This window comes from Cinclus cinclus, chromosome 3 (genome assembly GCF_963662255.1).
Source record: "Cinclus cinclus chromosome 3, bCinCin1.1, whole genome shotgun sequence".
Classification (NCBI taxonomy): Eukaryota; Metazoa; Chordata; class Aves; order Passeriformes; family Cinclidae; genus Cinclus; species Cinclus cinclus.
The window spans coordinates 6,239,077-6,267,003 of NC_085048.1; the positions used below are offsets into that span (position 1 = coordinate 6,239,077).

Sequence of the window (27,927 nt, forward strand, 5' to 3'; positions counted from 1 at the left end):
ACATTTACTTCCCAAGTGCATAGGTTTCATCTTAGCTAACTTGCTCAAGAAAATAAAAAATTACCATGGCATTTTCAATTTCTCTTGATCTTGTAACCTTTTCTCTTTTGAAATATTGTTTAGTTTTTTCCAATGGACAATTTTTTTCAAACAAATCTGCCTTTCCCCCTACTGTTTACTTAATGGTAACTCTTTTTACACCTTAGCTTTAGTCCTACATATGACATATCAAGCAATTCCCATTAGAGCTATAGTTTGAGACTCAGGAACACTTAAATGACCAACAGACTCTTCCCTGGTGGAGAATGAGGATTCAAAGGAAACATTTGAAATTATTTCACTTTCATTATTTTTGTTAAAAAAAAGTTTGCACCTTGAGGTGTCATGAATACCCCTTCTTGATCTTCCTTTGCCTTGTCAGACCTGGCCAGCACAAGCAGCTGAGATCTTTGCTTTATTTTCCCTGCATCTCTGTGCAACGCTTTTTTAAAAAGAGAATATACTATTATATTTTTCTAAGCCTTTCAGACTGCTGTAACATGATCAGGATTCTCCTGAATCTCTATGCATTCGATCTCTTCTCGTTCCTTCCTTTTGGCCCGTTTCTTTTTCTTGTGGTGCTTTTTGGAAGGTGGGAAAAAGGTTAGAAAGACTGGCAAAATAACAAAACAGTGCAGAAGTGTGCAACTGCCAGCAAGCAGCAAGCATTTGAACAGTGTGAAGGTCAAGTTTGAAGGCACAAAGAGAAGGGGGACCAACCCGATAAGAAAGGAAGAAACGTTCTGCAAAATGGCTGTCCCATGCTCTTGGAGGGAGTTCTTTATACACTGAGTTCGGGTGTGCTCAGTAGCTAATACAAATGTATAAAGCAGGGGTGCACAGTGATCTATGGCAAAATTCAAAGTGTAGATAAGGCACAGAATAGAAATGCAGTCCATGTCTACATTCCATAAGGTCATCAAGCCAAGGACACCCAGCTCTATTGAGGTGACACTGAGAATTAACCAGAAATTTCCCAGAGGGTGGATAACCAGGAAAAAGGTCAGTATTAACACCAGCAGGATGCCAAAACCAGAAATCAGGACAGGCATAGTTACTGATAAACCATAGTGGTCCATGAAAACAAAAGTAGGGTTGAACACAATGAACTTGATGCTCTGTATAAGAGAAAGTGGCCTCAGCTTCTCCAGCAATTCCACTGCTTCCCTCTGTGTGTTTTCACTAGTCCTGGCCACAAGGTACAAACGAGAAGCAATTATGTTGTTCTCATCTCCAGCTTTGGAGAAAATAATGTCATTTTTGAAGTGCTGGAATTCTGGCTTTTTTAAAAAGGAGCTCTGGAGGATGCTGATAAAGTCACTTTTGTTGGTTGCACTGATGTTACCCACTCGAAGGTATTGGTAATACTGTTCAATCCAGGACACAGTGTTGAACCCCTGGCTGAGTGTTTTTAGGTCTTCTTGTACAGTACCATTCCAGTACTCCAGAGGTTCGTAGATGTAGAAGCCTATCACAGGGCTGTAGTTGCTGAAATACTTTTGCTGTATGAGGGCATAGGAGACGCTTGGGGACTCACTGGCAAGAAGGTTGATGATGTTGGCTCCGTCATTAATCTGTAAGCACCCCATAAAGGAGAAAGAGGCATAGATGAGATACAGTATCACCACAAATGGCTTAACGTAGATGTTGGTAATCCACTCATTATAGTGCTCTCGGAGGAAATGCTGGATAAAGTGGTGCTGGTAAGGGTTGGTCTCGTGGTGTGAAGTGTGCTGATGGCCATCATTCATCATGGTCTGGAACCACACAGGTTTCCGGTCCAGGTATTCTGCCGAGGGGATTTTACAGCAGAAGATGCTGTGGTACCGGTTCTGCTCCAGCTGGCCAGCAAAGACCAGGCAGGAGCCAAAGAAAGAGAAGATGTAGAAGTAGTTCAACAGGATGGAGACACACATGTTCTGGCAGAAGACTTTTACAGCTTCGATGTTGGTGAAAGGGCTTGCCCCCATGCCGAAGGCTATGAAATACAAGGAGCTTGTCATCGTATAGGAGACCATGACATCTGAGTAGGCATCTGCTACTCGGTCCTTGAATGGCAGATTCTCTCTGGTCCGCCGCCATCCTGAAAGAAGTTCAAACACTCCTTTGGTTCCGTGACCTGAAATTAGAAAACAAAGTCTATATGTGTGTATGTATATAAGGGGTCCAATCATCCCCCAGGTGTTTCATCCTCCATCAGTAAAAAAATTTCATCAGCTAAATTTTGTTATGTTTTTGTCACCTGTTAAACAAATGGAAAACTCTTAAATGTCTATCTAAAGCTTAATAACACATCCACCACCAGATGCTTAAATTAACAGCCCTGGTATTTTAAGACTCTCCATGTTCAGAAAAAAAAAAAAGAAAAAAAAGAAGACACTAATTGATCTTAATGGACATTGATATAGCTCCCAAATGGACTGCAAATACAGGAGAACATGAAGTTTGGTTCAAGTCTGGGGTTAATTCTAAAAATTCCTTTTGTCATCCTACTACATCTTCCAATGTTTAAGGGATTCAACTTGAAACACTTAAAAATACAAGTAACATTTTCTTCCAAAGAGTATAAATTAAAGGGATTGTTTGAGAAATGCATGGTTGTGACCAAGATTGGGACACTTTGGTTCTTTGTACACGATAAAGGAAAAAATATGCTGTAAATACAAATAACCAGAGTAATTTGTATCATGATTCTGTGGCTACTGGGTGAAATTGGAACTTCTCAATGAGAGCACACAAGTTTGCACTCTATGAATATTGACATGCTGGTGGTAATGGTGGAGAATAGAATACTGGCTAAGATATTGGTCCACATTAATTGTCTAAAAAATGTATGGATTTATTTTCTAGGTTTATAACTGTGTCTCTTTCTGCTGTCCAGGGCTCCTCCTGGTGACAAGGAGTTCTCTTAGCTCATGTGAGAGGATGTTCAGAAAAGTCAGATGTGATCAGTTTTTTGTGACAATTTCTGATTTTTTATTCCATTCCTAAGTGTTTTAGGGGTGCGATATTTTAATAAACTAATATTTAATACAGTCTTACTTTCATTTTACTTGTCACAGTCACGGTCTAGGAAGTCTACAGCTATTAAATTTTGTGACAGAATGGTAAAGCTGAAGTTGATCTAACTGGAAAAGTTTAACAAGTAAAAGTTATATATCGTGTATACATATAATGTATATGTTGAAAACAATACATATATATACATGCACTTTTTTTTTACCATTAAAGAATTTCAACCTGGGGAAAAATAGAAAAGCCAGCATTCAAAAAACCTATCCAAAATGGTTTGGCTTTCAAATAACCAAATAACCATTAAACTTGACTTTCAAATAATAATTAAAACAATTGAACCCACAAATTTGAATTTGGATCAGAAAGTGGAAAGTTCCCTTCACTTTGGGTCTAGCCCTGAGGAAATTCTGACCAATGTAAGGAGACACACTACTGAGCAGAAAAAGAAATACGAGTATATTTCAGAGGTTTCTGCCTCTGTTTGTGGGCCTTCACTCTGTAGTAGAAGAATTACATGAACCAAAGCAGACAGAAAGCAAATTTTCCCAGATCAAACCCAGAAATATGACAACAGGAGATTTGCAAATAACCAACTGTGTGCATCCAAAGGTCTATTGAATTTGTCTTTAAATTGTTTGGATTCATACAGCTGCTTCTGTTGCCCAAAGCAGACTCCTGACAGCCATTCTAGACAGGGAAAATTACAGTATAAACTGTCAGGTTCTGTGAACGTTACCTGCTCTACTTCAGATCAGTGTCCCCAGTGAAAGATAAACATACAGCACTACAGAAGTCTTGTAGTTAGCAAAAAGCCTGTGAGGAAATGCTGCTCTTATGAGCCAGCATCTCAGCTCAGGAGGGACCTTGAATTCCCTGGTAAGTTTAGGGTGAGTTGTTCAAATGCTTACAGCACAGCTGTCTTGTGTACTGTCATCTTTGGGCCATCAAGCAGAAAGGATTGTCTCCTTCAGGTGAATAAATCTGCAGAATCAAGGATTTGAATGCAATTTTTTTACGAACATAGCAAGTGTTTAATTCTCCTGCAGGGTGTGGACCAGGCTTGTTGGTCACCACTTCAAGGGCCCGTGTCCTGGCATGGCTTAATTTAATAGCAAATTTAACCATTTAGGTTGGAAGTGACCTTTAAGATCATCAAGTCCAACTATTAACCCAGCACTGCCAAGTCCACATGGCCCTCAGTGCCACATCGGCACATCTTTAAATGTCTTCAGGGATGGTGATCCCACCACTTCCCCGGCCAGTCTGTTCCAATGTTTGACAACCCTTTCAGTGAAGAAAATGTTCCTAGTATCCAAGCTAAACCTCCCCTGGAGCAACTCCAGGCCATTTCTTCTGGTCCTATTGCATTTTACCTGAGAGAAGAGACAAACCCCCTGGCTGTCCCCTCTTGTCAGGGAGTTGTGCAGAGCCAGAAGGTCCCTCCTGAGTCTCCTCTGCTTCAGGCTGGCCCCCCTCAGCTCCCTCAGCTGCTCCTCATCAGACTTGTGCTCCAGACCCTTCCCCAGCTCTGTTCCCTTCTCTGGATGCACTCCAGCACTGGAATGGGTGATGCTCTACCAGCTCTATCAAAAATTAACAGTAATATGGACCATATAAATTCTCTCCTTATTCCAAAATCTCCTTTATCTGCCTTGTTGTGAGTTTATGTTCACACTTTTACCTTTGCTATGTTTCTATTGTTATTCATTTATAAATGTTGACATATCACATTCTCAGTGATGAGAATGGGTGCATTTAACCTTGGGGTAGCTGCGCAATAACTAATAGAGAAGTACTTTTTTTCAAACATATATGTGAAGAACTGCAATAGAGTGTGCACCAATGTGTGTGTGACAATGTGCAAAATTAAAACACTGTAGTTTAATTCAAGGCTTTTTTTTTTTTGCAAATAAAACAAATGTTATCTTAAGGAAAAGAAATACTGGTATTTGTAGCGTCTTTGAGTACCAAAACTGGCACTGATTTTCTTGATTCTTATTATACAAAAGTTGAATTTCCACTTATTCCCCTTTTACAATAATTTCAGTTCTATCACACAAACACAGGTATTGGGGAATACAGTGCAGCAATTCCCTTGCTGACACAAGAGGAAATCTTCGCCTGACTGGTTTTCCCATGTCATTACTCTGATACCAAGTTTTCCAGTCAGCCTCTGTTGTTCTCCCCAGATAAACAGGTCTATTCCCTTTTCCCAGCAAGGTTACAACTCCATTTTTCCTGAACGTTTTCTGACAGTTCTCAAGATTCAGACAGCATAGTCACTCTATAAAATTCTGTTCCTTCAGCTTCATTCTTAATGCCACAACCACATTGACAGTGGTGTTAAGTTCACTGAGCAGCCCTAGGAAGGTTCAGAGGGATTTTGGCTCTGGGTCAAAACTGCCAAGTTTCTCTGGTAGTAACATGACATGAATGAAGTACAGCAATTTTTTATTTGCTGGACTGGCAATGGCCTATGAATACTTTAAAGGAAAGGAGACAAGAAATTTTTATTCTATTATTTGTGAGAGAAGGAGAACAAGAAAGGGAGGCCACAGAGAAGCCAAAAATAAACAATGAATTCTGCCTCAAATTTAAAAGCAAAAGATTAATTGTGAGCTGATATTTAAAGTAAGTTGGAATAGAATAGGGATAGAAACAAAAAGAGTGAAATGAGAGATTAAAGACCACTTGATTGAGTTGAATTCAATCTACCTGGAGAAATGAACTGATTAAAAGTTAAGACAAATAAATCTCTGAACAATTAGAAATCATCTCATGAGATAAATGTAGATGGGATGGTCCAAGAAGAATGAAAAGAAGAATCAAAGTATCTTTCTTCAAAGAGGAGGACTGGAGCACTGTTTTGAAATGGGGTATGATTTTTTTATTGAATCATAGATTTGGTTTGGAAAGGACCTTTAAAATCCTAGTTCTGGACCTCTGCTCTGGATGACATTTAAAAAAATTGGAGAAAATAGGCTGAATGCTTTGGAGACTAAAACCAGCAAAAAATAGCCTGTTATTGGTACATGAAAATCAAAGAGAAACTGAGCGAGTTGGATTTTTTTCTCCACATAGACTGGAATGCCAGTGCAGACTCAACAACATAAAAAAATGTATAATAAGAGCAACAATCAAGTCTTTCTCATTGAAGGAGAATAAGTCAGTAGTTTAATTTGGAAAACAAACCCCAAAACCCATTAAATTAGATATCAGAAAAAACAAAAACTTTCTTTCTTTACTTAAGCTTCATTAAACTCTGGAACTCACAATCTAAGGAGTTGATAAAATCTTCTTCACTGCAAGTCTAAAGGTCAGATTAATAAATGTTTATGTAAGTTCTGGGCACATTCTGTCTGTGCAGGGAAGCAGATTCTGTTCACATTCCTGAGGCCTCTTACTTTTGTACCATCATACCTAACTCTCTCTTGAGATGCTTTAAGCATGAAAAGCAATCTGTCTTCAGTGTTTTCTCAGCCAAAGCATGCCCACCCAGCGTTTAGCTGCTGCTTCTGTCACAATCAGTCAGCTTCTTTGGATACGAGTTTGATGTGCATTTATCACTCCTCATAACAGCCACTGATACCCCAGTCTGAAGCCATGAGGCTCTGCTGGAAGGAGACTTGCTGGCTGCTGCCAGCTTGTGTAAACTTTCTAGGAAGGAAGATCAGGATGACTCTGCACTTTTTTTTGGCAGCAAGGCATAAAGAAGATGATTTGCTGCAATAGGTGATAGCAGTCAACATGGTGATAACCTTGGTGTCTACATTATATTTCAAACAAACAAACAAAAAGTCTTAGAAGTGCCATAGCACAGATTACTCAGCATTTATGCACTGAGAAATCCAAGTATTATTTATCAGTTTTCATTAGCAGCCATACATGTAACTGGAGGATGAGAAAGCAGCTTTCTTGTGATTCATAGTGGTGGGCAGGAGGTATATACCTTTTTTTCTTTATTTTTTTCTCTGAGGAATAGGTAATTCATGTCCTAGAAAATTTTGTCTAGTTTTATCTAATAAATGCCCCACAATAGCAGGGGCTACAGGCATTAAGAGCATCTTGAAGCACAGAATCAGGGAATCATAGAATGGCTTGGGTTGAAAGGGACATTAATGACCATTTAATTCCAGCTCTATGCAATGGACAGGGACACCTTCCACCAGACCAGATTGCTGGCTCGTTGAACTCTCTTATCCAGGTTTATTGATTTGAAATACACCCCATTTTAGAGAGTTTAGGTCCACATCATCACTTTTTTATAAAGGAACAACTTTGCATCTCAACACACTGCAGTGTAGAATGCAATTTTTTCTTCTGCTAAATCACTAACATTAGTATCATTAATATTGGTATCCCCTCTTACATTTAAAAACTGAAGCAGAGATTAAGCAAATTAATCACAGTCACCAAGGACTCTCTCCATCTCAGGGAGGGGAGAAACAATAGAAAAAATTATTAAACCACTTCTTTATGAAGAGTCAGTAAATCCTTAGGGAGTTTGATGTAGAAGGCAAAGAAAAGTTGAAGCTTGGTCATACTTTAGGTAGCAGTAGGAAATGTGTACCTTAATCTAGATCCCATTCCATAAAGGTAAATCTCAGCACAACGCATTCAGATGAGAAGTGGAGCCTAACCACAACACTGAGTAAAGTAATTCCCAGCTTGATTAAAGAGAAGGAAAAGATAGAAAACATTTTTTTCAAACTAATCTAAAATGTAGGTAGGAAAAAATGGTTTTAATTTTACATCTCTCTAGGTGCTTGTGAAGTGATTGCAATTGAATTGTTCACATAGTTCGGTTGTTGACCATTTCTTCTTTGCTTTGTCTTGCCTTGGCTGTTGTGCTGCTTTAGTGGCAACTAGGAGGGTCTGATGAGGCAGCTGAGGAACTAAACAACTCTCACTGTGGTTACTAGTTTATCCTTTCTTCAGAATCTCAGTACTAGAGGTGAAGTCAACTTTGTCCTGTCAGTAAAATTCCTGGGATGGTTCAGACTTTGGGGATAGAAGGTCTAACTGGGGCAGTGATGCACTGATGAACAGCACTGTCCAAAGGAAGGTGTGTCCTTGAGCCATAGGAATTTTTAGGGGTGTCACAGTATTTACATCTTCTGAATGTCACAGAGCTTACAGCAACTACAGCAAAAAATGAAGTCCAGTCAAGATCTTCTGCTGAAGCTTCTGCAGAAATTTTGTTTTCACTAAACCTATAATTCTTTATTTCATTTGTTACATGACATTTGATGATATTTAAAAGCATTTAAACAGAACAATTAAATCCTTTCTAGGTCCATTCTCCTGTGAGGTCACTACATGCACAATTTCTTCTCTAACCAGATTAAGTAGAAGTGCTGACAGGGGGGTTTTACACTCTGCTGCACCTTTCTGTCTTGAAAAATATTCAGGGTAGAATTCTTCTTGTAAGTAACAGATCTCTATAATAATAAATTGTCTAATTAAAAAAGCTGGGTTTTATAGAAAGAATATTTAACAAATGCAATGAAACCTCAGCCAGATGAGCCATTGTCTTTAGTGACAGGGACCTCAGACAAATTTCCAGTGCTGCACAAGAGATTTCATTTTTGCTAGATTTTAGCATTTTTGATACACACAGAAAATGCACTTAACTTCGTCACATATATCATCAACAAATTCAGTTATATATAATAGATATTTTTATTTCCTTTGAGATATTTCTGCCAGACTATGGCCACTTAGCCATAGGTCTGAACATGTCAATACTTCCAGCTTCCAAGTTTTGGTGTATTCCCATTACAATATGAACCTCATTTAAAAAGTAGCAGTGCACCATGGGGCACTCCTGTTAAATATACAGACTATTTCTTCATGTGTGTTCTGAGTAATTGCATTTATTTCTACTTGCATGAGCACTTCTGAAAGCCTTTTAAATAATTCTAAGAATTTCCAATGAGACCAAAACATAAAAGCACTGGTGTCCTCATGGGCATATCGGTGGAGCCTGGCAGACAGCAACCCCATGATTATTGGAGGCTGAGGAGGAGTGAGGAGAGAAGTAAACATTTGTTTCTGTCTGGAGTTGGCTGTATAATTGCATTTCAGAAATGCTCAGTTCCAGCCTAACACTGCTCCCATGAAATTCTGCCAACATCTCAACCACAGCCACAGCTGTAGATGCCTGTACAAGAAGAAAATGGTGTAGGGATGTACCAGTCACATCTGTAGTTCCTCCCTTGCCTTCCAGTCTCCTATGAAACACCAACCCAAAAATTAGATTAAAACCAATCTGTTGGAAACACAGATTAAAAGTGGTGGTTCATGCTCTTTTAGTCTCCTTTCTGATATGTTCCCTCTTCAGGTAATTCATTCCACAGTCCTTGACAGTCCCCTCATCCTACCCTTTCCTATCCAACTCAAAATAAATGTTCCAGACTACACACTGAAGCCCAAACATAAGCAAGCAACAATGGGAACTGAGCTAAATCACATGGAGATCATTTACTTACACATCACAACCCTTTGACACTTCCTTGGTCTTTCATCAGTTTCTGTCTCTCACTTTGCAGGCTCTCAAGGCAAGCACTGCTATCTCAGCTCACACAGAGACCACCATAGTGGGACCTTGATCTTGATTTAAATTAAGAATAATTAATGCTAACAAGAATCTGGCATCTCTGATTTTGAATCTTATCCAGTTTGGGCTCTTTCTTATTGAAAAGACTTTTCCAGAGCTTCCCCATAAGCATCCCTGGAAAGAAACCCAGGACGAGCCCTGGAGATAAGCCAAAGATCTGCTAGTCCAGACACAAACATGTTTCTAACTGAACTGTAATGACACAACTTTGTATTCAAGGTTCACTTGCTACAGTTCATTTTAAGGTAAAGTTTTACAATTTTTCATGCCTAGTAACTCTTCTTCTTTTTGGAAGGAGCAGAAATATTTAATAGCACCTCCCTGCATTGAAATAGAGCTGAACATGAGGAAAGTTTCAATGAATGTGATTAATAATCGGGCTGCACACCTCATTAAGGGAGATTTACGTTTGAGCTAATGTATATGGCTTGCAAATTGTGCATAAAGTTGGAATCCTGCTTAGTTTTCTGCTGCGCTTAGCAATGAATTAAAATGCTTTTTGCTGTTTCTCATTTAAGCCTTTTCATGAATTCTTGTAAGCAAGAACTGCACATATGGAAACTGCTATTTATTGATGAGAGTTTAAGGGACATATAGGAGACAAGATAATGAATTTAGATTAGCTCTTACCTGAATTTATTATAAAGTCATTAATGTTAAAAACATAGGATGGATTTGTGATGCTGATTGGAACACTTTATCACCTGGATGCGATAATCCAGTAACATCCAAAAGAATAAGGTACTAGTGAGACTCAAGAAAAGAAAATGTTTCAATCAAGTGTAGATTCTGGCATTCAGCAAAAATAATGTGCACTTGAATCATTATAGAAACAATACATTTGGTAATTCTCTGCTTTCTTGCAAAGATGGAGCCATAATAGATTCTTCAAAGAAAAATGGTTAAATAGTTTGAGAAGTAAATAGATGTGAAAGAATACATGTCAAAAAAATGACCAGTGCTTTTGTAGGTTTGAACAAATGAAAGACTTTCTGTTAGAAGGGAGTGGGACAAATTTCTGGAGTTTTATCCATGAGGTAAGTGTATAATGTTACCATTGGTGGGACCCAATTGTGAAAGGAGAAAACTTTTACCTGTCAGTGACAAGATCAATTTGTCTGCACAATCTCTGAACTGCAAGATTCCAAACAAGGAATGAGCAGAGAAAGTTCATTCTTCGCTTTCCCCAGTGAAATTATTCTTGTAACAACCAACGTCCCCTTCCCGGAACAGATGGAAAACCACCTGGGAAAAGCTTTGTTGGGATTCATCTCTCTTTGAATGGTATATAGTCACTCCGATTAAAAATATTTTTCATGCATCCCCAAAATCTAATGGGGCACCATCTTTTCACTGACTGTAGAGCTGCTACTGGAGTTAGCGTGGTTTGAAACACACTAAAGAGAGTGAGTGCTGCATCTTGGCTGAAGTAGCTCATTTTCAATTGCTACCCCAGGGACAAGTTCCAGCTGAGTAAAACAGGGCTAGCCTCTACCTTGATAGTTACCAGGTCAAATCCTGTCAAGTTCCTACACTAATAATTCTTATTTAGAAATTACTCCAGCTGGTGACACTGTGGTGCAGAACACAACGCCTCTGTTCCTCTCCTGGACACTGAGATTTCCACCTAGACTGTTTATCTTGATGTAGCAACACACCTTTGCTGCAATGAGGAGAGAGCTTCAGAGTAAAGGGAATGAACCTGTCTGCTGACAGGGTGGTATTTTTAACAGTTGTTAGTGCAGGATTTGCTGACATTTGTTTACTTCAGAAAAGGGATGGGAAGGCAGAGAGGGAGGTGACATTGGCCTTTTGCTTCTGTTTCCTGGGAGTGAAGGAAATACAGGGACTGACTCAGCAACTTGAAATAGGTATTAAATCTCCCTTTCCCTTCCCCAAAAGCTCCATTCCTGCACCGCACAGGAACGGTGGGGAAGGCTGCTCCACTGCCCTTGCCAAGCCTGGGACAGCGTTGGGATCGCTGCAGCACCAGGGCTCTGGTTCAGGCTGTCCCACCAGTGGGACTACTCAGGCTGGGAAGCATCCTCACATCCTCACATCCTCACATCCATCTGCCAAGAAACCAATGCAGCAACGTGGCTGCTGCCCTGCTCTGTGAAACACAGATTGAGCTGCTCACACAGCAACATTCCTGCAGAACAGAACCCCCCTCCCATATTCCCAGTGTGTCCATATAAATTTAGCCAGGCTGCCAATACAGGATGTGTAAGTTACGTATGTATTATTTATCAGGCAGGAGTGTCAGGAAATGCTGTAGATGCAAGAATTCAATCAGACAAGTTACCAAATGGTTATAAACATGCTCAGTATGCCTCTGCACAGCCAAAAACCCTTCCTTGGACCTAAGGGTTTCCTCTAATTAGACAAGGGGTTAAAAGCAAAATGAACCAAAGAGAGAATAAATTACTTATCTAATGGCTGGAACAAAATCATTCTCCTTAAATTTCTTTATGCAGTTGAGAAATGAAAACTGAAAAACATATCAGTGGTCTGCAGGCTGCTCCACAGCTTTCAGCTACATTTGTATCAAATTGGTTCAAAACCCTGCAACACTAATATGGACCATTCAGCAAGTTACAAGAACTCGCACACATTTATGGAGGAAAATTGCACAGAAAAAGTCATTAAAGTCAGAGATCACATATTTGGGTGCACAAGTCAATGAGCCAAGAAGCAGCAGGAGCCTGGGGGAGTGTTTTGGTAGAGTATGACTCTATGCTTGACCTGTTGAAATCCCCGTTTATAAAGCACTTGCCATTGGTTGCTATGAGAAATAAGATGCTGAGCTAGATAAACTCTTTGGCCTGAGTCAGTCTGAATACTTTTATGCTCCTTTTTATTCTTGGGGCTGACTGCATTAAAATCCAAATGCATAAGAAGCATGAATTAAAGTTGTGCAGTTCTTCAGGCCCTTATATCTGGCATTTAAATTTTCAATTTATTTTAGCATTGTAGCAATGCCATTTAGAAAACTAGCTTTGAATTGATACAAATACTTGCCTCTTTCCCTGCCTGGTCTCAGGTCCCATTTAACCTTGGCACCTGTGCACAGCAGTGATTAGAAATAGATTATTTTGCTGTGGGATGATATAGCAGTGCATGCATCAATTCCCTCATGCACTATATATGAAGGAATATCATGACCTCTGTGAAATTGTTGTGGATTTTACACCAATTTTATGGCAGGGAAATTGAGGAAAAAGAAATCTAGTTTTAATCTATCAGGTTTTAAATTGTCTAGTTTTGAACTATCAGAAGAATGCACCAGCAAGCCCATGGCATTGGCTAGCCTTGCTGTTCTCATGTAGCAGAGGATTTTCATTGCTGTTTAAATGCTTAAAAGCTGATATTAATCAATCAATCAATGTATATGTCTTTGGAAATTCATACTTTGGGTGTGGGAGCAAGGCACAGCAGAAGTAAACCATGCAGACTCATAGACACTTATTAAAATATGTTGTTTTCCCAATTTTCAAGATAGCACACGACTGCTGCCTTTCCTGTGAGCCCTTGACTCCTTCCCACATTGTTTTTCAGCCTTTCCAAGAGTCAGGGCTGTCACCAGCAAAGGGCTCCTACCCTACATAGCTCTCATTCACTCCCCAAATCACTGACCAGAGGACTCCATAACGAGATGGAATGAGACCAAAAAGCTCTTTCTCAGTTTTGTAGGGCATGGCCTCACCTTCAAGCTGCTTCTCATAAACTGCTGAAATGGCTGTAAATAAAGCACAAAAGGAGCTTTGGTTTCATGGCAAAACTCCCGCAGCCATCTGACATGCCCAGTGTTGCCATTAAAAACATAAGTGGGTTGGCTTGTGCAGGACTTAAAAAAAGCCTCTTCCAGTTAGCAGCATTTAGCAGCTCATTAATGTACCTGAAACCTGACCTTTATGTGTCCATCCCATGGGGAGGATCATTAAGCTTTCCACTTAATTATTATTCTGGCTAAACTCAGCCTGAAAATTTAAGGCTAAACTGTAGTCTTGGAACAATATATAAGACAACTTTCTGTTTTGGGGAGAGTTGGTTTTGCTTGGAATACTAGGAGCAGTGAGTCAGCTGGCTGCCCTCCCTTTTCCCATTATGATTTTGAATATCCATATTTTCAGATGGGAAAAAATTTGAACATGTGTTCTCCTAGCACATCAAGGCATCTGGAGAAGTTGTGCTTTCTCTGATGAATCTTTTGTTGCACATACATCCCTATGGAGGTCATTGGAGATTCCTTATCTGCATCCATTCTTATGAATTAATTATTTGTAGGGTTAATTTTCTGTCACAGAGGCCAGCTGGTGCAATCTAAGCATGTAAACTGTGGTATGTTACTCCTTTAGTCTTTAGAACAGAGCAGCCACAAACCTTAATTTGCACCTGGGTATTATTTGGGAAAGTGCCATGGACAGAGTAAAAGCATGCCAGGGAGCATGCAAAAAAATTAATATTGTAGAGAAAATTTCAGCCCTGGCTCTGTTCTGTCCTCTAGCAAAGGCTGTGGCCAAAGGGTAATGCTGTTCTGCCACTGCAAGTGCAAAAAATCACATTGATGTTGATTTTCTGAGTTCTGTTGAGGTACTATGTTTATATCTATAAACATGGCAGGGTCTATAAATTTAATCCCTTTGTGAACATGACAGAAAGCACAGCACTAATTCAGTTTATCACAATTTTATGGCAATGTCTTCATTGGCTGAAAGCACTTTCAGAAGGTGGGTGGGCCAGGAGTTGCTTTCTTTTATAGGGAGACTGACACAACAGTCTGTCCCTACTGCTTTAGGACCAAATCCTCTGCTACTTTGAGCCCATCACTCCCACTTGCCTTTACTGCATGCATTAATTAATTCAAATTACCATTAACTCAAAATGGTAACTGGGAGGAGTTGATTTCTGCCTCTCTTTCCCTTGGATACACTGCTCCAGGTATCCTTCCTCTCTAAAAATCTGATTACCCCTTATAGGAAGCCCAACACTGTGAAAGGAAAAGGGGGAATGAGGAAACTGCTGGATGAAACCACTTCAAACCCTTAGTTTTTAGAGCTTTTGATGCACTTTAAAATGTTCTATGGTCAGTCATTGTAATGGAGGTAAGGCAGAAATAACCCAAACCCAAACCACAGATCCCATTGATACATGTAACTGAGAGATGTAAAAAATCTGGAAAGAAGCAGCCTCATAAGTCTGTTACCAAAAGAAGGTTTTGCTTGCGAAGCTCAGAAGAAAGAAAATTATAATCTCCGCCAGCAGCAAGGTGCTGACTGTACCCAGTGAATCACTGATCTTATGGAATGCTTCGTTTTATTACTTTTGTGTCAGCAAAGCTTTGTGGGAAGCACTTCACTATGTGCTCTTGGTACCCTAAATTTACTAAGAAAGGCAAATAACGATAAATATAAAATGAACTATATTTGTAAATCACTGTAGTTTAAGTGTGGGACAGAATGCAAAGTTATGCTTTGTTTTAGAAAGAGATTTTAAGATTGCTTGCCTCCTACAGGAACCTATATATCATTTTATTTTAGTTGATTGCTTCTGAGAATGTTGCCCATTCATTCCAGTGATGACATAGCAAATTGCTCTTTCCCTTCAGTTTTAAAGAACTAAAAATGATTTTAGATATTGTCATGAGTTATCATTATAAGACTGAGCCAGAAATTTGTACCGTTTCAGTCTATATCTCTCAAGCTGATAAATGGTTGTTATAATGGTATTTTCATTCATAAGGCTCCAACTGCACAATACAAGCTTAAAAGATTGCTAAATACAAACCAGAACACTCTGGCAAAATATAAAAATGTTTCAGCAAGGAATATTGATATTTCTTTTCCTATAACTGTTTTATCTGTGGTCTGTAAAATATCCCCGGTGTGGAAAGTGGAAGGTGTCCCTGTCCACAGCAGGAGTTGGAACTATGTGATCTTTAAGGTCCCTTCCAGTCCAAATCATTCTATGTTTCTATGATTTTGAAATATATTTTTTTCAAGAAAAGCAGTAATGAAAACAGAAAATGTTTCATAAAATATTCCCACTAAAAATTGCTACACGATCTGCATGTTTTGACCTCATTTTAGATTTAACATTGCTATTTCATATGAAATGCTAATGATAAGTATATTTTCATTTTAAATGGGAAGATGAAAGCTTCACATAGCCATGGACATGGAGTTCTGCTGCTCTAGCACCAGATCACTGCAGTCCTGTGCTGTTTTCTCAGGCAGAAATATTGCTGAGTACCTCAGCCTTCTCCTGGCCTGGTGTTAAAGAATTTTCCAGCATTTTTTATCATTTTTTATCATTATTTCTTTTTTTTCTTTGAACTTCTTTTCCTGGGCAACATGTCTGTAGAAGCCCTTACTGTCAGTCTTTGTGCCACTATCCAAGTTCACCTCCAGGTGCCTCTTGGTCTTCCTCACCCCATCCTTACCCAACTGATGTGTCCTATAATCTTTGCAGGATACCTGTCCCTGCTTCTACTGCTTGTACATTTTCTTCTTGCCTTTTAGTTTAACCCTGCTCAACCATGAAGGTCTTGTGCCTTCCTTTCCTGTTTTCTTGCTCCTGGGGATTGCCAAGTCTTGTGCTCTGTGGGAGACGCCCTTAAAGATCCTCTAGCTCTGTTCTGCTCCCTTAGGAGTGTCCTGTGGGGTTCTATGAACTACCTCCTTGAAGAGCTGGAAGTTTGCTTTCCTAAACTTCAGGGGCTTATGTTGGTTCTTCATCTGAGCCACATCTCTTCCATCTCTGCTTCCTCTCCTGTCTTTTCTGAACAGACTTTAGACATTGATAGCCATGTTCTGGTCATGGAATTCACCCCACCAAGTTTCAGGAATGGCTTCTGGGTCACAGATTTCTGACAGCACGGTGGCTTCCAATTTCTCCATTGTGCTACTTTTGCTGGGTGTAGAGGCATTCATGTAGAGATACTTCTGCTGGCCTTCCTAAAGGAGCACCTCTTAATTCCTTGGAGATAATTCCCTGATAATTCCCTTTTTGGCTTCTGTTACCTCAGAGGATTCTGGCTTGTTTCTGCAAAATTTCAGATTTTCTGTAAGTGCTCTCCTGTCTACTCAACTTTTCTCAGAGCAACAGACTGAAGGTCCTGGATAGTCCCGGATTCCTCTAGCCCTGGCATACCATCCCACAGCTTGGCATGTGCAGGGCAGGTATGATCACCCTTGCATTTCAAATCTCAGACAACCTAGCTTGTCTGTCTGGAAATCTACAGGTGTCTCTTTCCCTTGACCCAGAGGAAGCTCAAGGAGACAGAGCTTCAGTTGTGGACAGCTCAGTTATGCCAGGTGGGATCAATCCAGGTGTAAATAAAGACCACAATTATCTCTGAGGAACTGGCTCCTTTGGTGAGGTAGGGATTTGTACTGGATCCAACGAGGTGGCTGGCAAAGCTGACTTTCCACATCATGAAGTGATCAAGCAGATGGTCACATTTTGGCTGTGGTGTGTTGGGGTTGTCTCCATGGAGTATTCTGAGACAATATGTGCCCATATAGATGGAAAGATGTTGTGGAATTATTACTGTTACGAGGTCTGCCTTCTGCATGCCAACAACAGCTACAGGAGATGGCCTTGCACAGTAAAGAGAGCAATATCTGATTAGCAGGGAATAGAACAGTGCCATCAGCAGATCACACAAATGTTATGGTTGCAAACTGCCAAGAAGCCTGCTGTCAATTAATTTTCTCACAAACAAAATTCTTCTTTGCCTTTGTCACTAACAGAACGATGATGATGGCAGATTTTATTACTTCTGGAACAGCTGGCTGTGAGGTGGTGTGTCCAACAGCCCAGATGAAGGCAGGATGGGTTCATATATCTCCTCTTTGTTTTCTTTCATGTATCTCCTCTTTCTTTTCTGAGCTCTCAGGTATGAACTAAATAGAACAAGACCCAAAATTTTTATTCTCCTATACTGACATTTTTTCCCCCTTCTTCTTTTAGCATAGGTGGTTGACAGGCCTTTCTCAATTTCTTTTTGCAGAACTGTTTGTTCAGGTGTAATTTTTTTTTTTCTCCGGGGTCCAACCCCTAGTTGAAGGTATCCCCTGGCACTTGGTGACTTCCCCTGATACTTGCAGCTTGTCAGAAAGCCCAACCCAGCTTTGCTGTGAATGTTCTCACTTCTTCTGTGACCCCTATTTGTCTCCAAGAGCAAAATAATTAATGTTGGTCAGTAAGCCCACAGCTTTCATTAAACAGAAGGCAAATTTCTAATGGAAATCACAAGTTTTCATTCAAAGCAAGTGGCAATTTTAAGCTCTTAGACCATAAGAATGAAGAATCTAAACTGAAAAATGAGAGTATAGAACATACTTAAGTCAAGGGTCCTGTTTAGCCTATTCTCTCAGGATTCCTAACCAGGGTACTTGTTCAAACTTTCACACCACAAACCCTATCCATTGAAAAAGAACTTTGGAAATACTCCAACCTGCACATACACAATTTGACTTGAATATTGACTTGAAGAAGCAGATAATCAAAATTATATAACTGCAAATCTTTCTATTGTGATTATATGCATCAATTTCTATCACTGCACTTCATGTCTCCTTCCTACCTACCTCTCGTTTTATATTAAAGTGAAAGAATTTCTTTAGCCTCGTTGGTAAGTATTCACTATTGAAAATAGTGTCTTAGTCTTATTGGAGAGTAGATACAGAACAATGAGGAATCTTGACGGGATTTTCTTTTATCTTTGTTCTTTCAGGACTGAATTGTTGTCATTACAGCTCACTCTAGAATAACAGAATTATTAAGGTTGGGAAAGACTTCTCAAACTGGCACTGTAATATCTACCACTAAACCATGTCTCTAACACTGCATCCACACACTTTTGTACACTGCTGGGGATTGTGACCCCATCATTTCCCTTGACAACCTGTTCCAATGCCTGACCATCCTTTCAGTGAAGAAATTTTTCTTAATATCCAATCTAAACTTCCTTTGTTGAAGGTGTTTTCTTTTGCCTTATTGAAACTTGAAAGCTGTTTTCTTTTGCCTTATTGCTAACCCCCCCCGGCTGTCCCCTCCTGTCAGGGAGTTGTGCAGAGCCACAAGGTCCCCCCTGAGCCTCCTTTTCTCCAGGCTGAGCCCCTTTCCCAGCTCCCTCAGCTGCTCCCTTGTGCTCTATACCCTTCCCCACCTCTGCTTCCTTCTCTGGACACGCTCCAGCCCCTCAATGTCTTTCTTGTCGTGAGGAGCCCAAAACTGGACACAGGATTTGAGGAGTGCCCTCACCAGGGGCACAGGGGACAGTCACTGCCCTGGACATGCTTGCCAAGCTGTTGCTGGTACAAGTTGCTGTCTTGCACCATAAAGTTTGGTTTTGCTTTGCAATAAATTTAACGAGTCCAAATGTGCCAGGTAATTCTTCTTTGTTTCTCTTTGTTTTTCTTTTCTTTTTTTTTTATTTGTAGAAACACGTAATTCTTTCTTTTCCTGTTCTTAGGAGTTGGCTTTAAAAGTGCCATTAAATGCCTAAATCAAGTGAGATGAGAGAAAGCAAGAGAGCAGAGAATGTCTCATTTGAGGATTTTGTCACTCATCTGGGACTAAATCCAATGACATCTCAAATCAATCACTGGTTTAAGGAATATTGCCAGGATAGAATAACAGTGCCTGGATAGGCACTGCCTCCCCCAGAATATTTCTGCTGCATGATGATGAAGAGACTGTGCTGGACTGTGAATCAAGTGGGCACTAATTCTCTCAGGTAGATAGTGAATTAACCCTGGAACTGGATCTAAGCAAGTGCGGGGGCTCCTTCCATTGATCTACAGGCAAGAAGGAGAGACTTTCCGTAATTTGTTAATGTAACGCCTTTTTGCATTTTCCTTTGCTGTTTTTTTTCCCCCCAAGACTCTAAAAAAGGGATTCAGGCCAAACTGAGCATTTTATGTCAAAGCTATTCTCTTTTTTTTCTTTTTTTTTTTTTCTGGCAAGAAAAGGATGGAGAGTTGGATGCAAGTTTTTCAAACCTGAGACGCTCCAACTTGAGCCCAACTTTTACAACTGCATGAAGAATTTCTATAGAAAATCCCTAGGTGGTTAAATCTAAGTTGGTAGAGTTCAAAAAATGAAAATAACTTCAAAGAAATACTTAGAGAACTGTGAGAAGAACCTAGACACTTCTCTGTAAGAGAACTCTTCTCTGTAAGAGAAGTGTCTGTCAACCCTTCCAAATGAATTCTAGGTACTTTAGTACACACACTCCTACTCCAACATCTGACATGATCGGCTTGTTCACGTTCATTTTTCAGACCATAATTAAGTAAAACAGGAAGGAACCAGCTCCATAAACCCTCAGTTCCTACCCCTAGCTGATTTCTCTGCAAGGCTGAACATGGTATGTGCAGATATTTGTTGTTTAGTCTTCAACGGCACCGAGACAAGGATAGGCACCTGAGCTTCCTTTATAGACAAAGAAATTATTAATTGAATCTTAAAATAGGTGGGATGGATTGTTCTCTGGGGACACCCACTTCACGTCACCGACTGCTGAGGGAGTCTAGAAGTTTAATTTTCAGGCTGATAACTCTATGTGAGATGAAATTTTAGTTACTCTTAACATTAAAGAGGTAATTAAAAATGCATGTAGACATCTAAACTGACTGATAGACATCTAAGTAATTTCTCCTTCTACCTCGAAGACAATTTTGACAATTCCACTATGTAGGCATGTGTAGACATATTGACATTTGACAGTTTTCCCTTTAGAAACTTTTGAAAATGTATTACACTCAAATTCATGAATGTCACCTTAACAATTTCCTTGAGAATTTCTTTAAATTAAAACCACCAAAGAAGAACTAACAGGCTATATGCAGAGAAAGATGAGTGCAACCAAGCTAATTTAGTATTTAAGCATCTTTTTATCTGCTTAAAAGTGTACTGCAAATGAACCGATAATTTTCTGCAGGTTTCATGTAATAAAATATGATTAGAAGCCCATACTGCAAAGTCCACCGTGATAATTCTGAGGTGGGTAAATCATTGAGCATTGGAGACATTTATTTTATAATGCTTTTAACAGAAAAGCACTAAGAGTGGCTTTGGGTTTTCACAAATTCTAGTCAATAACTTTCATATTAAATCCTCGCAATTTTGGTTCTTCATGAGTCATTTTGCTGAGCGCTCATTTTGCTCTAAATGAGACTTTTGAATGTTGTGGGGTTTTTCCTGTTAATCAAGAAATCTAGTGTTTTCTTCTGTGCCGGCATTACAACACTTCTGTACCTCTTTGACATCAGTGTAGTTCAATGTTCACAGCCTTCTGAATAGCAGTGTAGCTGTTGGGAAAATCAGACTGATAATATCAATGATTGACTGCAGCAGTTTTTTATTACTCGGGAAATATTACCCATGATAGACACAGGTGTAGAACTGTGATTCAAGATGGGGGAATGACTCACAGACATGAGCAATTTCTCATGGTGGCAATACTTCCATCACAAGTTTGATATGCCTCTCATTTTGTTCTTCCCAAGGTATGGCAATTACTGCAGGGTGTCAATTAAAAATATGACTTTTTCCTGGGAAATGTGCCACACATTAAACAGAGGTATTTGACACATGCAAGACAGAAAAAGCACAAGAAGATGGACTAGCGATCTGGCATCCATTATTTATGGGAAAATGAAAATATAAGAATCACTAAAATAAATCACCTCGTATGTCTTTACAGTCAACTTTGTGCTCCTTCATCAGGGAAGGATATCAAATTTATAGGACAAATTAATTCTTGACAAATTCATGTTAACTCTTTCTTACCACTTTATTATCCTGCCAGTGTTTGCAAACTGACTGTTGGACAACCTTCCTCTCTGTCTTTGTGGCTTTCACAGTTAGGTTGGCCAGCCTATAAGTTTCTGGATCCTTCTGCTTATGCTGCGATTTAAAGATAAGTATTATATTTCCTTAGTCCCAATCCTCTGGGGCCTACCTCTACAAGTTCTAAGAGAATAATTGCTAAAGTTTACAAAATTATTTGGGGTAATCTTTCAAACCTTTGGAAATTAATTTTCATCAGGCTCTGCTGGGTTGGAGACATTTACTTACATGGCAACATATGGTTACAAAAAATTGGCAGGGACTCCATTCGGATGCCCAGTCACAGGTGTCCAGGACAAACATGATTCTTAGATTCATACTGTTAGAAAATTTATAGTCTTGGAAAATTGTTTTGAGTCCTGAAAGTGGAATGCATTTGTGGAAAAGTGGAATATGTTTGATCAGCTGAAAAGGTGTGTTTGGCTGCGGTATTTTTACTAGTGATGAAATCCAGCAGTGAAAATGCAGATTTTCACTAATATTTTAGATACTTTGATCATGTTTTTTCATGTCCATTTCTTCTGGCAGCTGGAGGTCAGACAGAATATATCCCAGGGCTTCTTAAACTGCACAAGATACCTGCAATAAGCAGCTGAATCCCAGCTTTGACCCCTGTTGATACAATGGGAACCAAGAAATTCTTATCTTGAATCAAGTTGTTAAAGCATCTGAATCAACTTCTGTCACACAAGACATACACACATCTACAGTTCCAGAGTAAAACTAATTTTTATTTTTTTGTTTTATAATTTTCAAATATAATTTCTATTTTAATGTTATTCCTCTATAAAGAAAGATTGCATTTTGCAACAATCCTGTTTTATGACTAAAAATCATGGCGAAGTTAGGGAAAGACAGGTGGTAACAATGCAGGTCTTGTCCATTGTTGCCCAACCTGGATTTTAATCTCTTTGGCATTCTCATTGAAAGTATATTTTTCTAATATATTTATCTCATATTATGGTTGGTGACATCCTTATTCCACCCATTCCCAGCCAGACTGGCTCTGAGTTGTCAGGACACACCCATTGCTAGACTGGACCCCTCACTATTCATCTACCAATGAGCAATACTGTAGAGCTCCAGATTTATCCTCTTCTTGACTTAAAAAATACATTATAAATGTAGCCCTGTGTTGTTGTGATTGATTCATGTCTTACATAAAGAGATCAGAAATAAATCATACAGTCATTTTCTGTTCTCCTGGCCTGCTTTGATTTCAGATTTTTTTGACAGTGATCACTTTAGTGCCCATTTCCCATTGATTGTATCTCCTATATTCATATATACTTGGGTTATCCAGCATGTATTCCCCTTTATCAGCACCAGCTGTCAGTCATTCTCACTATATTATCACCTTCCCTTGCAGCTCCCAACTCTCCTCTTATATTTTATTGAAAATGGAGACAAGAAAACTCAGAACTGAATCCAACTCTCGTGGAGGTTTTTTTTTTTTTTTGCCACTGTCTCTACTGAAATGTGCTTCAGGTTTTTGGAGCCCAGGTTTTGAAAGCTGTGCTATGCAGCCATTTTAAGTGGGTACCTCTGCATCATTACATTAAAAAATGCCCTGGAAAGGATACCCCAAAACTATTTGCCATATTTCTGATTGGCAGAGAGGTTTCATCTGGGCCAAGTAACATTCTAATAAGTTGTTTCCAGGCACATTTGAGGATGTATTATTGGCCAGGAACTGTTCCCAATAGGAAATTTGGATATGGCCACTCTCTTTTGAAAGCTAGGAGAATTGAAACATATGGATGTTGTCAGATAATGCCAGCTGGCCTCCAGGATAAAGAATAAACGGTGGCACAGTCTTGCTAACTGCTATGGATACAGCCATTGCTTCCAGAGATGGAAGATAAATAAAACTAAGAGAATGGGAATCCAAGCTACAAATTATTGTTAATTTTTTTTTTTTGCTTCCTTGCTACATATAGATTCTACTTATGATTGAACTGACTCCATTTTCTTCGCTGGAATTCCATGCATTCACAAAATATGTGGAGAGAGGTCATCTGAATACAGGTGACTGTGAGCTGTTTAGACTCTTTTTATCCATAAAAGAGAAATGCTTTCATATTAGTCTAGTAAGGCTTCTAAATCAGGACAGATGAAATATGACTCAGTGCTTATTTCATCCCACTGACTAAAAAGAGAACCTACAATGACCTGCTGAGGGAACCGTCTCAGACTCTTATACTGTGTATAGCTCATCCTTTATTTCTTCAATCTTCTGTGAATTTAAGAATTTCCAATTTGCCCACTATTTTTTTTTTTTACAAAGCTTTTGCTGCTCAGCTAGAGTTAGTTGACATCATAATACTGAAACCAAGAGACTAAAACAAAATAAAACAAGCTCAGAATAAGTCTGCTGTCTTTCAGGTTTCCTGTGATAATGAATGATTAATGCTGTGTAATTATTTTTTAGTCTTCATTAAAAAAATTCCTTTATCCAGTTATCATATTTCTTGTATATTTTTCCTAGTTTGCAGTTTGTATATGAATTATGATCAATGTACATCTTATCTATTTACCTTCATGAGCTTCCCACCAGTTTTTTACTGTCTTAATGTTTCTATGTTTCAGAGCCTGCCTAACAATTCTAAGGCCTTTCCAAGTTATTCTTTCCTGTAAATGAGAACCGAAGAGCTATAACAAACTTCTCCTCGGAGTAGTAAATTCAACCATGTATTAATAAATACTCACTCTCAATTCACTGCTTGCCTTTAAACTCTGGAATATTTCTCCCCTATTAGTCAACAGAGACACCCAAGCTATCTCAATTCAATTGATTGTTCAGACTGTCAGAATAAATAATTAATGCAGTTCAGTAATCCTGTGCTTTTTTTCTCCCTCTAACTGGTTGGTAGAGGTGTCTTATGAATAAAAAAACCTCTGATTTTCCTAGATCTACTAAGGTACAGGGAAATTTAACCCTCACCTATCAGTGGGCTAAGATATCCAAATACGTTTGAGATTTTATGCTTATTTTATATCCAATTACCTTTCCTGGGCCAAGAGTCATTTCCTCTCAGTCTTGAACGTCTAGAAATGTTTGTTTATTCATGGGTTTTGCTTTCATTTTGCTGGATGGGCAAACCATAAACAGCTTTGTTGATACACTACCCCTTGGCACAATTTAAAAAAAGAAAAATGAACCCTTCTTCAGGGAGGCTGCAGTACCCTGCAATGGATGGAGTTGTCTGTTATCCATTAAAATAGAGGGGGTAGATGCAAGTGTCATTTAATACCACACTTTCTTTCCTCTGGTTCATTGATCCAATTTTCTCACCTTTTTCTCCTCCCTTGTCGGGCATGCTTGTCTTTCATGGCTTGCAAATGGACTTTGTCAATTATTTTATGCAGATATCATGGCCTGGCAATGATGTCCTGTGTAACCCTTGCATGGGGTGCCAGACAACCCCACAGGTCCTCGCCAGCTCTCCAAAATCAGGTATCTCTGGAGCAAAAGCCCCATATGAAGTTCTCTCCCTGTCAGGTGAAATTTCCAACCTACACTCGTGCATTCCAGCACTTATCTGCTTGGTGTTACGAGTCTTGGAAGGTTTTCATTTCCAGACCTGGCACCAGGCTGAGCCTACTTGGAGTTTGAGCTTCCTTGTCAGGGCTACCATGGCAGACTTGACATAGGAGAGGGACTTAGGTGTTCTCCAAGTGTAGATTTACTACTTAGGAAGAGGAAAATATGCAAGATGAGTATTTGACAATGATTAGGGAAAGTTCGAGGAGCAGAAGCAGATAAAGTAGATAAGAAGTTGAACAGGAGTAGTTGTCAACTAGGAAATACAAGTAAGTGTGGTTGGGTTTTTCATCTTGTCATGTTCTCTTTTATGCCACATTAAAAAGTTGTGGAGGCAAGAAGTGGATCTTCTGTTCCAGAAGACTGGAATGATCCAAAGGCTCCCTATGGGACTACCTGAACATGTTTGGAAGTCACTCTTAGCTGCATGAGAAGGCACCAGGTTCCATAAGTGATCTTTCTTTAGCCTATCCACTCACAGGTTCTCCTCTGCTACCTGCCTTTTGCCAATATTACAGTTCAGAGGAAATTAATATATTGGTCTTTTTCCTCAAAAGGCAAGAAGATTCTTCACCTCTTTCCTCCTGCATGTTGCACATCACATCACCTAATTTATTTTCTCACTACAACACATTCTTAGAAAGAACAAGCTGTCATTCCAAGAGAAAGTTCTTGCTTTAAGATGACAGTGCCCCAAGGTAAATTTTCTTCTAAAGTAGTGTATGTCTTATAATAAAAGAAACATCCGTCTCAACTAAAATGTATGGAAGTCAAGTTTTCAATCAGTATTCAGCAAAGCATTTCTGTCAGGTCAGCAAACACTGGCAGAGTCTTGTACATATCAGGAAGAACAAAAAAAGTAAATATAAATGGAAAAGTTTAATTCAGAAAACTCAGACTTTGCTTGATTTGTAGCTGTAGAAAAGAAGAGATCAAAGAATGTTTTTTTTCCTCCTTTCAACCTTTCCAAAGATGAGGTGGAGATATGAAGGAAAACAATTTTTCATATTTTCAGCAAGTCTTTACTTCAATCTAAGCCTGAATTTTATCTTGGAGACAAATTTACAGCCTCTTAGAGTGGTTGTGTGCTTAAGATGAGTTCAAGTCACAAAAGGTCATACATTTACTAGAGGGGTTGTTATCTGTGAGAGAATTAGAGGTGATAAAGGGCATCCTGCCAATACCAAGGTACAAATCCTGTATGCCTGGTGTCACATGAGGCAAACAAACCTTTGTGGCCTCTCTTGTGCTTTTCCCTTTCCCCACTCTATTGGATCAGATTGCCAACATTTGTTTTTAGAAGAGGAGACAAAGAAACCCCAAAGATTTTCTCTTTCAGATATAATGCCAGTAAAACATATTGCAAGCTTTAATAAAAATGGGTGTGGGAAACACTCAGATTTAATTGTCTTTTTGTTTCACTGAGTGTTTCTCCTGCAAAACAGATCAAGCTGCATTAGGCAAGAAGGTGGAAAATGGAAACTAAAGCAGGATACTACTCACAGCAATTCATTTTTCTTTCTGATGAGGTTATATTCTTGCATAGTGAAGAGTCCTAAATTCGGAAAGAACTCAAATTACCATGAAATACCATTTTAAACAACGGACCATTACCTTTGAAAAGTCATTTGGCAGTAAATATTTTACTAAAAATATTGTCCAAAGATATCTGTCAGGATTAGAGATACATTAGCATAGGTTCTTAATAGCTCAAAGACTATAATGTATGTTTTCTGAAGAGATTTAAATGTGGGGGAAGGAAGAAATTCTCTTCTCTGACCTTAAGCTAAACAAAAATTTAATTTGTAAAAATAGCCATGAGTATTCAGCTTCAGTGTTGTGGTAGTGGCAACAGCTCAGAAATGTGAGGGTGTAGAAGAGCCTGAAGCATGAAGAAATATCATCCTACTTTCTTTTCTTACACAACTTTTCTCTAAACACTTGTAGGTGAACACAGTAGATGTGTTTCCATAAAATCAGCTGCACACCCACAGCAAATCTCATTCAGAATAAAACTGCAAAGTATTTCAAGAAGCTGTACTTAAAAATAACAGCTCAGACTATCAGAGTCAGTGAGAAAAAAAGTTCTTTTCCATCAGAACATTCACATTTTGTTTAAGTTTTTCAAGGGAAACCTTAACTCTTATGGTTTCCAGTTTCAGATATCTGGAACTCCTAACAAATCTCAGATTGGTTAAAATTTCAGATGTCTAGCAATCAAAATGGGGTTTTTGTTTGTTTGTTTGCTTGTTTGTTTGACTAAAACCAAGTGTTTGCTGAAAAGCAGTCGATTGTTTTCTTCAGTTTTTGTCAAGCAAGCATTACCCTCAGGGGGAAAGCATGTGCTGTCATGTAGAAATTCTTTAGCTGAGAATGCTTTGAACAAACTATTTTTTGATCAGTGAGGCTTTTCAAAGAAAAAAGTGAGGGAACATAAATGCAAATCTCCCAAACTGCCTTGCATAAATGCTATAATGAAGCCTGACTTCATGTCACACTTTTTCAGCTTGTGGTCTCAGGGTATCTGAAGTGCCTGGAAATGAAGATACCTGCACTGCATTAATGGATCAGTCCATAGCACAGATAACATCGGGGTGGTTGGGACTCATCTTCCGTACCTTCAGTCAAGGAAAGAGGAATCTAGTTCCAAATGATCACATCTGCTCTCTCTTTGGGCACTGGAGAAAAAAGGTGACCCTCCAAATTGCTGATGTAAGGACATCTTTTTATTGAGAAATATTAGGAAGGGATTTTATAATTATTATGGCTTAGTTACTACAATATAATATCCAAAGCCTTAATCATTCTAGACAGTACACAGGGTATAGATTATTTTTTCCACATTGTC

General features: G+C 39.1%; 1 protein-coding gene across 3 annotated transcripts in view; it reads right to left on the reverse strand.

Annotated features, from left to right (window-relative positions):
- Window positions 1-524: 524 nt before the first annotated feature.
- PTCHD4 (patched domain containing 4) overlaps window positions 525-27,927 on the reverse strand; it is an 80,834-nt gene continuing 53,431 nt past the window's right edge. For all 3 annotated transcript variants that reach the window (XM_062488431.1, XM_062488430.1, XM_062488429.1), the window contains one exon: window positions 525-2,158. In XM_062488431.1, coding sequence (XP_062344415.1) covers window positions 525-2,158 — 1,634 coding nt within the window. The remainder of the gene's footprint in view (window positions 2,159-27,927) is intronic.